The 14,801-nt window shown below is 44.6% G+C and overlaps 1 protein-coding gene across 1 annotated transcript in view; it reads right to left on the reverse strand.

The window, feature by feature from the left end:
* Positions 1-14,801, reverse strand: part of LOC147124146 (A disintegrin and metalloproteinase with thrombospondin motifs 3-like) — a 235,769-nt gene that overhangs the window by 152,518 nt on the left and 68,450 nt on the right. Inside the window, exon 6 of the mRNA XM_086002840.1 lies at positions 6,100-6,243. Coding sequence (XP_085858966.1) covers positions 6,100-6,243 — 144 coding nt within the window. The remainder of the gene's footprint in view (positions 1-6,099; positions 6,244-14,801) is intronic.

A 14,801-nucleotide genomic window follows, 5' to 3' on the forward strand; every position in this document is an offset into this window, starting at 1 on the left:
GAGACTGTGCTGTTAGAGCCACAACTTAGGCCGGGACCTGGATATGCTAGGTGACCCCTTAACCAGAGAACCATCGAAGTTTGCACCACAGAAGGAGGCCATTTGGCCCATTGTGTTTGTGCTGGCTCTTTGTTAGAGCAATCCAAAACTAATTTCTCAAAAACATTTCTCCTAACCTCTCTCATCATTCTCTTTGTGACAATTTTAATTTCTTCACTGACTCACCAACCAGAGGAAATAGCCTTTCCCTACTCACTCTATCAAACGCTTCATCATTTTAAGAATTCCCATTAAATCTACTCTTAGCCTTCACTGCTCCAGTGAAAATGATATCAATATTTCAAGTCTCTCCTCCTGAACCAGAGGGGGACCAATATCCTTGCGGGGAGGTTTGCTAGCACTGCTGGGGGGGGTTTAAACTAACTTGGCAGGGGGATGGGATACAGAGTGGAACTATAGTAGGGGGTGATTTACAGCCAAATACGGAGGAAAAAACAAGTCAGCTGGGAAGGCAGAGCAAATATGTGAAGGCAAAAGGGAATATGGCAAGGCTGGAAGGCATTTATTTTAATGCAAGGAGTCTTGCAAATAAGGTGGATGAACTGAAGTTGTTGTTGAACACATGGGAGTACGATATTGTTGCTATCACGGAGACATGGTTGAGGGAGGGTCAGGACTGGCAGCTCAATATTCCGGGGTAAAGAATCTTCAGGCGAGACAGAGGGGGGTGTAAAAGGGGAGGGGGTGTTGCAATATTAATTAAGGAATCAATTACTGCTGTAAGGAGGGATGATATATTAGCGGGTTCCTCTAATGAGGCCATATGGGTAGAACTTAAAAACAAAAAGGGGACAAGCACTTTGCTGGGAGTGTACTATAGGCCCCCAAACAGTCAGGGGGAGATAGAGGAACAGATATGTAGGCAAATCTCAGAGAAGTGCGAAAATAATAGGGTAATAATAGTGGGGGATTTCAACTTCCCCAATATTAATTGGGATAGTCAGAGTGTGAAAGGCTTAGAGGGTGCAGAATTCTTAAAGTGCATCCAGGAGAGCTTTTTGAGCCAACATGTAGAAAGTCCTACAAGAGAGGGGGCGGTACTGGACCTAATTCTAGGGAATGTAGCCGGGCAAGTGGTGGAAGTGTCAGTAGGAGAGCATTTTGGCGACAGTGACCATAATTCGGTGAGATTTAAGGTGGTCATGGAAAAAGACAAAGACGGCCTGGAAATAAGGGTTCTAAATTGGGGGAAGGCCGATTTTAATATGATAAGGCAGGATCTGGCCAAAGTGGACTGGGAGCAGCTACTTATAGGAAAATCCACATCAAAGCAGTGGGAGACTTTCAGAAGGGAAATAGAGAGAGTACAACGCCAACATGTTCCTGTAAAGGTCAAGGGTGGGACCAACAAGCAAAGGGAACCTTGGATGACAAGGGATATACAAAAATGCATTAGGAAAAAAAGGGGGGCTTTTGGCAGTTACAAAAGACTAAAGACGGAGGAAGCCCTAGAGGAGTATAAAAAGTGCAGGGGCATACTTAAAAAAGAAATTAGGAGGGCGAGGAGGGGCCATGAAATAACACTGGCGAGCAAAATAAAGGAAAATCCTAAGATGTTTTATAAGTATATTAAGGGCAAGAGGATAACCAGGGAAAGGGTAGGGCCCATTAGGGACCAAAATGGCAATCTGTGTGTAGAGCCAGATGATGTAGGCGGGGTTTTAAATGAATTTTTTGCATCTGTGTTCACTATGGAGAAAGACGATGTAGACATAGAAATCGGGCAAGGGGACTGTGACATACTTGAACATATTAGCATCGAGAGGGAGGAGGTACTAGCGGTTTTAGCAGGCCAAAAAGTGGATAAATCCCCAGGCCCAGACGAGATGTATCCCAGGCTGTTGTGTGAGGCAAAGGAGGAGATTGCAGGGGCTCTGACACAAATTTTCAGAACCTCTCTGGCCACAGGGGATGTACCAGAGGACTGGAGAACAGCTAACGTAGTACCATTATTCAAGAAGGGTAGCAGGGATAAACCAGGGAATTACAGGCCAGTGAGCCTAACATCTGTGGTAGGGAAATTATTGGAAAAATTCTGAGGGACAAAATTAGTCTCCACTTGGAGAGGCAAGGATTAATCGGGGATAGTCAGCATGGCTTTGTCAAGGGTAAATCATGTCTGACCAATCTGATTGAATTTTTCGAGGGGGTGACTAGGTGTGTGGATGAGGGAAATGCTGTGGATGTGGTTTACATGGATTTCAGTAAAGCTTTTGACAAAGTCCCGCATAGCAGACTGGTCAAGAAGGTAAGAGCCCATGGGATCCAGAGTGCCTTGGCGCGTTGGATCCTAAACTGGCTGAGTGGCAGGAGGCAGAGGGTGATGGTCGAAGGTTGCTTTTGTGACTGGAAGCCTGTGTCCAGTGGGGTACCTCAGGGATCGGTGCTGGGTCCCTTGCTGTTTGTGATCTACATAAATGATTTGGATGAGAATGTAAAAGGTATGATCAGTAAGTTCGCAGATGACATGAAAATTGGTGGGGTGGTAAATTGCGAGGAGGAAAGCCTCAGGCTACAGGACGATATAAACGGGTTGGTCAGATGGGCGGAAAAGTGGCAAATGGAATTTAACCCGGAAAAGTGCGAGGTGATGCATTTTGGATGGACAAATAAGGCAAGGGAATACACAATGAGTGGTAGGACCCTAGGAAGTACAGAGGGTCAGAGGGACCTTGGTGTACATGTACATAGATCCCTGAAGGCAGCGGAACAGGTAGATAAGGTGGTTAAAAAGGCATATGGGATACTTGCCTTCATTAGCCGAGGCATAGAATATAAGAGCAGGGAGGTTATGATGGAGCTGTACAAAACGCTGGTGAGGCCACAGCTGGAGTACTGTGTGCAGTTCTGGTCGCCTCACTATAGGAAGGATGTGATTGCTTTGGAGAGGGTGCAGAGAAGAGTCACCAGGATGTTACCTGGGATGGAGCGCCTCAGCTATGAAGAAAGGCTAAACAGGCTGGGGTTGTTTTCCTTGGAGCAAAGAAGGCTGAGGAGGGACCTGATTGAGGTGTACAAAATGATGAGGGGCATAGATAGGGTAGATAAAGAGGAACTTTTCCCCTTAGTAAGGGGGTCAATAACAAGGGGGCATAGATTCAAGGTAAGGGGCAGGAGGTTTAGAGGGGATTTGAGGAGGAACTTTTTCACCCAGATGGTGGTTGGAATCTGGAACTCACTGCCTGAAAGGGTGGTAGAGGCAGGAACCCTCATAACATTCAAGAAGCATTTGGATGAGCACTTGAAATGCCATTGCATACAAGGCTATGGGCCAAATGCTGGAAAATGGGATTAGACTGGACAGGGATTGATGGACGGCGCAGACACGATGGGCCGAAGGGCCTCTTTCTGTGCTGTATAACTCTATGACTCTATTACTATAATTTATCATCCCTGACATCATCCTCGTGAATCTACACTGTATGCTCTCTATGTCCTTTCTATAATGGCAACCAAAAGCACACACAGTACTCTAACTATGGCCTAACCAATGTTTCAGCGCTGGGTCCTAAGCACACCAGGTAAACGTGCAAGCAGGCTGACCGTGGTGATGTCAGCACCTCTTAAAGGGACACACACATCATTCAGGTAAGTTTGGATTTGAGCTTTTGGACTGGTTTTTATTGATTATATTGAAGTAGTGGCTTGCTGCAATAGATGTTAGACGTTTTTTAAGTGTGTAGGGAGTGCTGCTGGATGCTTGTAAGGCCTCAGATGGTAAAGGAAGGCCGTTGAGAAGATAGAAAATGCTGCAAGTACTCAACAGGTCAGGCAACATCCGTGGTGAGTGAAACAGAGTTCACGTCTCTGGTCGAGATGCTGCCTGAGCTGCTGAGTATTTCCAGAATTTTAATCAAGCATTTCAGAGTTACAGCATCCGCTCGCAGAGGGAAGAGGAAGACACAGAAGAGGAAGAAGCAGAAGAGGAGGAAGCAGATGGAAGGATGCATCCCAGACAGCCCCTTTGTGGCCGGGATATATGGGATGGCATCATCTGACTGCGGTCCCAATGGCCACAACCCCAATTCCCATTTCAACATTAGTCCCGCACCATACCTTCCCTCTGTTACTGACCATCACAGCATCCTCTTGGCCACGATACTGAAATTAAAGCCACCACAAAGAAAACTTTCCAATCCAACTTTATACATCTATCCATCCAACATGACATCAAGAAGTCAACTCATCACTCTTATGCATTCCCTTAGTGACTGTTTTGTGTGTGCCTTTGCCTATCCTACTGATGTCACGCAGTGCTACCCCAGTGGCTGCAGCATGGCCGGTGGAAGGCTGCTGACTTCTAGTGGGGGACACTGCAAATGGCCTTGCTGGTTGACCTTGAGGAGCTGGTGGTTGGGAGGGAGTGTCAAATCAATCTTCTTCTTCTTCTTCTTTACTCTCCTCTCCCTCTTCTTGGTCACCCACTGGCTGGGCAGGCTGCACTTCTTGGGTGAGTGAAATGAGGAAGGCACAAGGGTGGTATTGTGGTGAGGGGAGGGCGGGAAAGCAAGAGGTGCATGCGAGAAGGAGGATAACATATGAGGATACCAGCCTCTTGTAGTCTTTCAGTCCTGCCACTGGCCAAGGGCTCAGCCATGCCCCTTCCAAGAATGGCCAGCACCATCTCCTCCAAGGGGGGTGAGGTGGGGCTAGGAATGGGAGGTGTGCCTTGTGATTGGTAAGATTGTTGGTAGGTGAGTGATTGGTGGGGGCGGAAGTCGTGCATTGAGCAGTGTGGGAGGCTAGTGATGCAGATGGTAGGTGACGGCTTTTAAAGATGCATCACTGACCTTGACCACTGGAGCCAGGTGATGTGGGTATAATCGTTCAACCATTGGTGGCCGTGCCTTCTGCTGCCTAGGCCCTAAGCTCTAGAATTACCTGCTTAAACCTCTCTACCTCTCTTTCCCCCTTTAAGACGCTCCTTAAAACCTACCTCCTGCCCGAATTTCTCCTTATGTGGCTCGGTGTCAAATATTTTGTCTTATAGTACTCCTGTGAAGCGCCTTGGGACGTTTTACTATGCTTAAAGGCGCTATATAAATACAAGCTGTTGTTGTTGTGATACTGCTGGCAGTGACGGCCTCAGTAATGTAGTCCACATCGTTCTTTCTGGAGGGCCTCCTGGCCTTTGTGGGTAGAGGTCCCCTGCACAAAGCTGGAGTGCTGCGTACGAGACCTTGGGTGCCCCTTCCCTGGCTTGCTGAGCTATTTGTGTTAGTGCTGAAGCACTTTTCCCATTTTCTTAGGTGTGGAAGACAATTCAGTTTTAAGAGCTGAAGACTGCCATTTGGGAATTATTTTTAATGCTTATGTTTATTTTGAAAGGCAGCAAGGGTTGAAAGTTGCATTTTTACACTGCATTGTAATTTTTATTATTTCTGAATGTTTTGCCCCTTTAATTCACAGCCCCTTTAATTGCCCACAATACCTTGCGAACTCCACAACCTCGCTCCCACAGGCTGTAAGAAGCAGCAACGGCGACTGTTGATGGGAACTTCGGGTCGGAGGCCTCCATTATCCAGGAGGGCGTTGTATGGTAAGTTAGCGCAGCGCTCCACATCGCCAATCTCAAGAGCCAATTTTTCAACGTTAGCGCTGCGGCCATTTTCGGCAGCCGTTAACTCGAGTGACACCGGCAAGTGTGTTGGCGCACACAAAGTTTTCCCCCACAGAACCTTAAGGCAGGGCTTCACTGATCTCATTCTTAATTAGGTCTGCTTTCCTGCAAATCAGTGGCCAAACAGAGGCAGTGCCGAGTTGGACATGGATGATAATGCTGCTGCCTCTCAGCTTACAGCAACACCTTCTCAAGACAGGAGTTCCACTTGCCTTGTTTGCATTTGTTTGGGACATTGTAGAAGGACTTATCCAAAATTATTTTAACAATACTTCTTCAAGAATGGCCATAGCAGCCAACGACCCCCAAACACCATACGATCCCTCCCGTCTTGCTGTAGTATCTTCCTAGAAGAATTAATTTTTAATAAATTCAAGCAATATAAGGTCAATGATTCTTCGGCCTGTTGATGTACTCACTGAAGATATCGCTTGAGCTCTTGCCCGCTGCACCGAGACCAATGAAATCGATGAAATGCAGCCTGGACCAAGGGCGCCATAACGCTCCCCATGCTGGTTTCATCTCCGCACCGGTTTCCTTGACCATCGTGTTCCATTCCTAGGCTACAAGAGTTTCGTTAAAACGTCATTAGAAAAGGGAACAGGTTATATTATTTAAAAGGAAATCTGATCACATTGCTTTATCTGCAATAGGTTAAGATGGATCGGAATACCCACATTCCCGTTTGAGCACTGAGCACTGTTGATTTCCTGGCTCAGTTGGTAACACTCTTGCCTCTGAGTCAGACAGCTGAGGTTCGAGCCTCCATCCAGGACTCGGGGGCATTGTCTCGGCTGACACTTCAGTAGGAGTGCTGCATGGTCGAAGGTGACACGTTAAATCTCGATTCAGTCTGCTAGTTCAGGGAGATGTAGAGATTCCATGGCACTCTTCGGAGAGCAGGGTTTTCATGGCAAACATTCCACCATCAACCAATAGCACCAAAAATACACTCCTTTGTGGCATGTGGGATCTTGCTGTGTGCAAGCTGCTACCCACAGAACAACAGTGACTACAATACAAATGTAAATTGTTGGCTGTGAAGTGCTTTGGAAAATTCTGTGGATGTGATAAAGCGCTATATAAATGCACATTCCGTCTTACCGTTACGGACAGTCGCTTCCAGACAATAATATTCAAGTTTTCTGCAAAATTCTGGTAAAATGACTTGTATTGTAGGAATTGTGCTAAATATTGCAATGTCTCCAAACACTCAGTGAGTCACTGAAAGTTTGCTAAAGCAGAATGTTCAATTCAGGGCAAGAACATATAAATCACTGACTTCACACCACATGGGAAAATGTTTAACTTAAAATGGTAATTTTGTTGCTACTGATTCAGAAATGTAACCTCAATTTTTTTCAGCGTTGGATCAGGAGAAATCCCCTGCTCTTCTTTTCCATCCACCTGAAAGGGTGGACGGGACCTCAGTTTAACGTCTCATCTGAAAGACAGCCTCTCTGCCAGTGCAGCACTCCCTCAGTACTGCAGTGAGGTGTCAGCCTAGAATAGGTGCTCGGGTCTCTGGGGCTTGAACCTACGGCCTTCTGACCTAGAGGCAAGAGTACAACCACTGACCAAAGGCTGACTCCTTTACAAATTAAACAAACCTATTGCAAAAATAACACAAGAAACAAATCACTCAATTACAGCACAAAGATTTATGACACAACAATTTTAAGAAATAAAGAACATAAAAAACAAGACTGCAGTGAAACCAAAAAATCCATGGTTAGCCGTCAGCGGGACCACCTGCTTGGCCATACCTAGCACTGGCTGCCCTCATGACAAGACTACAAACTTTCGTAGGGGAGTCAAAATGGAGCAATAGCTAAACAAAAAAGGTCCAGCATAAACACCAAGCAAGAGAACCTATAGCATTGCACAGAGGAAAAAGTGGCATCCCGAAGCAGATCAAGAAATAAAGGACATTGTAGGATAGCGAATGTCACTCACATACTCAAGAAAGGACTCAAATGTGAACCTGGGAATTAGACCATTTCATCCAAGAAGAAAGACTTCAAATTCAAAGAATTTCTTTCTCTACAGAGCGGTGGATGTGCGGAATAGACTCCCAGTTCTCTTACTTGAGCTGGTCAACACCTGTAAATTGTTGGATAAATACCTTGAGGTGATGGGGCCAATCCCAGAATAGTGGCAGCCCGGATCACTGGGAGAATGACATGGGTGGCAGCTGAAGTGAAGGGCACTGACTTAGCCGGATTTTGCGAGTTCGGCCATCATAGTCATTTTAATAGGCTGTGTGTGCAGGGTCAAGGATCGCAGGGCATGCATTGAATGGCTGGGGTGGGAAATCCAGCAAGGCAGAAGCTCTTGAAAAGGGTGCTGCTTGTAATTAAAGGGAGCACATTTGGTCACCAAAAATCCTTCTAGGAGCTAAGAACAAGTGAAATCTAGCAGAAATTAGGGGGAATGTCCCTGTTTGTTGATAACTCCTTGGAGATCCTGCTGCAGGCGGTGCAGCAAAGAACGGTGCAGGTATTTAGTACTGAAGGACACTCTTCTAGAGGTCCAAAATGCTTGGATGGAGGGCACAGATCAAACCAACGCAAATGTATAAGACTTGGGAGCAAATGAGGAAGGAGTTTGCAGGCATCAGAGGAATGGTTGGATTTGGAAGAATGTGGGGTCAATTTTCTGGGACTCTGCTCCCGACATGCAGTCTCAGCCAACAGGAGTGCAAATCAGACAATCAGGCCCCTAGCCAAATCTGTCACCAGAAACTACATATAATTGCATAGAATATATGGCACAGAAACAGGCCATTCAGCCCAACCAGTCCATGCCAGCATATATGCTCCATTCGAGCAGCCTCCCATCCTTCCTCATCTAACTATCAGCATAACCCTCTATTCCCTTCTCCCTCATATGCTTATCTAGCTTCCCCTTAAATGCATCCATACTATTTGCCTCAACCACTCCCTGTGGTAGCGAGTTCCACATTCTCACCATTCTCTGGATCAAAAAGTTTCTTCTGAATTCCCTATTTGATTTCTTGGTGACTATCTTATATTGATGGCCTCTAGTTTCACTCTTCCCCACAAGTGGAAACACATTCTCTCTGTCTGCTCCATCAAAATCTTTCATGATTTTAAAGACCTCTACTAAATCACCCCTCAGCCTTCTCTTTTCAAGAGAAAAGAGACCTAGCCTGTGTCATAAATCTCATCATCGAGAAACTACCTATGAAATAACACTGGACGGCCAGCTGGTGGCGCCGTCCAAGGAGTATAAATACTCGGGCGTTGGCCCCAGCTTGCCAGGGACATTTTGTAAAGACAAGGGAGCCAGTGAATACAACTAGACCTCCATGTTCTGAAACAAGTTGATTAAAGCCTTGCTTTATGCTCAAACCAAGTGTGTAGTGAGTTTTATTACGTCAGCCTGTTCATCCTTTCCTGGTGGGTATACCCTCGCATTTCTGGTATCATCCTTGTAAATCTTTTTTGCAAACTCTCCAGTGCCCCATATCTTTTTTATAAAATGGCAACCAGAACTGTACCAGAAGTGTCGTCTAACCAAAGTTCGATACAAATTTAACATAACTACTCTACTTTTCAATTCTAACCCTCTAGAAATAAACACTAGTACTTATTTTTTTTTATGGCCTTATTAACCTGCATCGCTACTTTCAGTGATTAGTGTATTTGTACTCCCAGATCCCTTTGCTTCTCTACCCCAGTTAGATTCTTATTTTCCAAATAATATGTGATCTCCTTATTTTTATATATATTAATGATCTAGATGAGGGAACTAGATGTAATATCTCCAAGTTTGCAGATGACACAAAGCTGGGTGGGCGTGTGTGCTGTGAAGAGGATGCAGAGAAACTCCAGTATGATTTTGACAGGTTGGGTGATTGGGCAGATGCATGGCAGATGCAGTATAATGTGGATAAATGCGAGGTTATCCACTTTGGTGGCAAAGGGGAAGTGCAACGAGACCTGGGTGTTCTTGTGCACCAGTCGCTGAAGGTAAGCATGCAGGTGCAGCAGGCGGTTAAGAAGGCAAATGGTATGTTGGCCTTCATAGTGAGAGGATTCGAGTACAGGAGCAAGGATGTCTTGCTGCAGTTGTACAGGGCCTTGGTGAGACCACACCTTGAGTATTGTGTGCAGTTTTGGTCACCTTATCTGAGGAAGGATGTTCTTGCCATGGAGAGAGTGCAGCAAAGATTCACCAGACTGATACCTGGGATGGCAGGAATGACGTATGAGGAGAGATTGGGTCGATTAGGCTTATATTTGCTAGAGTTTAGAAGAATGAGAGGGGATCTCATTGAAACTTATAAAATTTTAACAGGACTAGACAGACTAGATGCAGGAAGGATGTTCCCAATGGCCGGGGAGTCCAGAACCAGGGGTCACAGTCTAAGGATAAGGGGTAAGCCATTTAGGACTGAGATGAGGAGGAATTTCTTCACCCAGAGAGTGGTGAACCTGTGGAATTCTCTACCACAGAAGACAGTTGAGGCCAATTCATTAAATATATTCAAGAAGGAGTTAGATATAGTTCTTAAGGCTAAAGGGATTAAGGGATATCAGGAGAAAGCAGGGACAGGGTACAGAATTTGGATGATCAGCCATGATCTCATTAAATGGCAGAACAGGCTCGAGGGGCTGAATGGCCGACTCCTGCTCCTATCTTATATGTTTCTATGTTTCTTACCAAAATGTAAGACTTACCTCAGACTTTTCTGTGTTGAAATTCATTTGCCAATTATATGCCCATTCTGCAAGTTTATTAATGTCTTCTTGTAATTTGTTGCAGTCCTCCTCAGTATTGACTATCCCTGCCGCCCCCCCCCCCACCCAGCCCCCAATTTGGTGTCATCCGCATATTCAGAAATTGTGTTTTTGATTCCAAAGTCTAAATCATTAACATAAACTTTGAACACCAATGGTCCCAGCACTGATCCTTGTGGGACCCCACTTTCCACCTTCTGTCACTCTGAATAGTTACCCTTTCCCCCTACTCTCTGCTCTTTATCTTGCAGCCAGCTAGACCTTATTATGTGGCATCTTATCGAAGGCCTTTTGGAGATCGAGATAAATTACATCTACTACATTAACCTTGTCTAATCTCTTTGTTACTTCTTCAAAGAATTCAATGAGGTTGACCAAGCAAGACTTTTCCTTTTGAAATCCATGTTGACTATTAATTATATTTCTAAACATTGCTAGATGTTTTTCTATTTTCTCCTTTAGTAGGGATTCCATTATTTTTCCTACCACCGATGTTAAGCTGACTAGTCTATAGTTCCATGGACATGTTCTATCGCCCTTCTTAATTATAGGTATAACGTTAGCTATCCACCAGTCCTTTTTCTAATGAATTATTAAAGATGTGTAATAGTACCTCTGCTATCTCTTCTCTAGATTCTTTTAAAATGCGTGGATACAATCCGTCCAGCCCAGGGGTTTTATCCTCTTTCAGTTTGATTAGTTTATTTAATATTTCTCTTTTTATTTTAAATGTGTTATATAATTTCTAATCTCATCTTCCGATGTCATGTCCACCTGATCTGTCTCCCTGGTAAATACTGAAGCAAAGTAATTATTTATTATTTCTGTCATTGTCTTGGCCAATATTTATCCCTCAAACAACACAATAAAAAAACAGATTATCTGGTCATTGTCACATTGCTGTTTATTGGGAGCTTGCTGTGCGCAAATCGGCTGCTGCTTTTCCCACATTACAACAGTGATTACACTTCAAAAGTACTTAATTGGCTGTAAAGTGCTTTGAGATGTCTGGTGGTCATGAAAGGCACTATATAAATGCAAGTCTTTCTTTCTTCTATCGCTGCCTGTGATTTTATTCTGTCCATCCCTTCGTAGCCCTGTTCTCATTGCAACTTTCCTTTTTTTATTTATGTGCCTGAAGAATATTTTACTATTTTGTTTTATGTTCCTTGAAAATTTAATTTCATAGTTCCTCTTTGCCTTCCTAATTTTATTTGATCTCTCTCCTAATCTCTTTGTATTCTCCCTTGTCATGCTCTCCCCTGCCTGCATTATAATGGACACACACACAGTGTATGCTGGGTACAGGGTACAGGGTGGCTGCCTCTCTGCTCTTCAAAATGCTAACATTTGTATGTTTTGCCCTGTGCTCCCCGGACAAAGCTGCGCATAACCATTGGGAGAGAACCTAGACTGGAAGGAGACATCACCAAATTGTTATTTGAAAATGGCCATATTAATGTCACAATGTAGCAACTGGGTAGACATGATACTTAAGGTACCGTAGATGAGAATGAATTGCATGGTGTTTATTGCGTCACTGTACGTTGATAAATTGGGTAGAGATAAAGAACTTGTATTTATATAGCACCTTTCATGACCTCAGAACATCCCAAAGCACTTTACAGCCAATTAAGTACTTCTGAAGTGTGGTCACCGTTGTCATATAAGAAATGCAGCAGCCAATATGCACACAGCAAGCTCCGACAATCATCAATGAAATAAATGACCAGATCATCTGTTTTCAGGTGTTGGTTGAAGGATAAATGTTGGCCAGGACACCAGGAGAACTCCCCTGCTTTTCTTTGAATAGTGCCATGGGATCTTTTACGTTCAACTGAGAGGGCAGATGGGGGCCCCGGTTTAACATCTCACCTGAAAGGCGGCACCTCCGGCAGGGCAGCAGTCCCTCAGTACCGCACTGGAGCGTCAGTCTTTTTCCCCATTAAAAAGTCGATGTAGGATAGACCCCCCAGAAATAAAGAGTTCTCAGATTTTTTAAAAAAATCCTTTGGAACAGGATTGCAGATTTTATAGGACAAGGGCAGACACAGATGATCAAAAACTACATGGAACATGCACTTCTGTGGCCGAGGGTGATTTAATTCAGGGCAGACTTCCAAGTGTGGGTTATAAGGGTGAATAAATATCCGAGAGTTCTACTTGATTAAATCCAATTAAACTGAATGTAATAAATTTATCCTTGCAGAAAAAGCTGACAGAGATTTATCTTAACTTCTTTTAATTAACCGAGACCCCTTTTGCCTCCTCAGGTGGCATGTAAAAGATCCAATGACACTGTTCAAAGAAGAGCAGGAGTTCTCCTGGTGCCCTGGCCAACATTTCTCCCTCGATAAACACCGCCAAAAACAGATTATTTGGCCATTCTTTCATGTGCTGTTTGTAGGACCTTGCTGTGTGCAAACTGGCTGTCATGTTTTTATGAAAAACAACAGTGACTACACTTCAAATGTAATCATAGAATGATGCAGCACAGAAGGAGGCCAATTTGGCCCATCATGCCTGTGCCAGCTCTTTGAAAGAGCTATCCAATTAGTCCCACTCCCCTGCTGTTTCTCCATAGCCCTGCAATCTATTGGATGTAAAGTGCTTCGCGATGTGCTGAGAACATGATAAGATGCTTTATAAATGCAAGTTTAAGATTTTTGTTTTCTGAAGATGGTGACAAAGTTCTGTCTCCTGGATGTGCAATGGATTGTGACAAAGTTAAACAATCCCTCCTCGTCCTTCTTGACTTGTCTGCAGCCTTTGACTCCATCTTTCTCCAACACCTTTCCATCGTCGTCTAGCTGGGTGGGACTTCACTCGCCTGGTTCCATTCTTATCTATCTAATCATAGCCAGAGAATCACCTGCAATGGCTTCTCTTTCTGCTCTCGCATCGTTACCTCTGGTGTCCCCCAAGGATCTATCCTTGGCCCCTCCTATTTCTCATCTACATGTTGCTCCTTGGCGACATCATCCGAAAACACAGCATCAGTTTCCACATGTACACTGATGACACCCAGCTCTACCTCACCACCACTTCTCTCAACCCCTCTACGGCCTCCAAATTGTCAGGCTGCTTGTCCGACATCCAGTTCTGGATGAGCAGAAATTTTCTCCAATTAAATATTGGGAAGACCAATGTTGTGTCCGGGTGTTGATAGAGACACTGAAGACAGGAGTTGGTTTCACAGGTGTTTACTAAACAAAGTCTGGAGAGAAACTAACTGATACAACACAATATACAGGCTTATATAGCCCGAGTGGCCATTACCGGCATTACAGTACACATGGGGCTCTTAAAGGCACATACACTACAATTCCTCCCCTTTTAGCCAACCAGTACATAATATTTTAAGTAATTATTAATTATATGTTACAAGAAAAATAATCTACACATTGCTGCAGTTAATTAATTATAAGTCAGTCTCTCTGGAGGCTTCCTGACTCGGTCCGGATAACGCCTCGGTGGTGTAGTAGTTTCTGGTGGTGTAGTAGGTTCTTTTGGCAAGGCTGATTCGGCTTGAATGCCAGTGTCGGGTTCATCGTGTTCCAGTATCGCCGGATCGGAGGTAGATATGGGTATCTCTACTTCATCGTTAGGCGTATAGAGTTGTGGTGTAGGTTGTCCCTTTTCGGATGACTCTATGATTTGGTCAGCATGGCGCCTTATTATGCTTTCTCCGATGTCCACGGTATACAGCAGTCCTAGTCGTGTGCAGATAGTTCCAGGCTGCCATTTCTCGGTACGATAGTCCCGGGCCAAAGCTTGTTGACCTATCTGGAAGGTTCTAGTTGGCCTTTCATTCATGCCTTGAAATTGCCAGTTCTCCGCGTCCCTTCTGATGTTGGGCTTGATCAAATCCAGCCGGCATCTTAGGCTTCTATTGAAGAACATCATGGCGGGAGTTTGGTTTGTAACCATATGTGTTGCATTCCTGTATGTGAACAAGAAGTTATCCACCTTGTGCTGAAGTTTTATGTCTTCATTACCCATGGCCTTTATGGCCTTCTTGAAGGTCTGGACAAACCTTTCAGCCAATCCATTGGTGGCGGGATGGTATGGGGCGGACGTGTAGTGCTTAACCCCATTGTTTTTTAAGAACTTCCTGAACTCTTCGGACACAAATTGCGGTCCATTATCAGAACAGATCTGTTCCGGCAGCCCATTCCTGGCAAATATGGTCCTTAATACTGTGATGGTTTTTTCCGTGGTGTTGGAGGACATCTTTATTACCTCCGGCCACTAGGAGTGTGCATCAACCGCGATTAAGAACATTGAGTCCATAAATGGACCAGCAAAGTCGATGTGTACCCTTTGCCAGGGAGATGAGGGCCACTCCGATGGAT

This window comes from Somniosus microcephalus, chromosome 1 (genome assembly GCF_052327205.1).
Source record: "Somniosus microcephalus isolate GS21.2 chromosome 1, FLI_Smic_1.0, whole genome shotgun sequence".
NCBI lineage: Eukaryota > Metazoa > Chordata > Chondrichthyes > Squaliformes > Somniosidae > Somniosus > Somniosus microcephalus.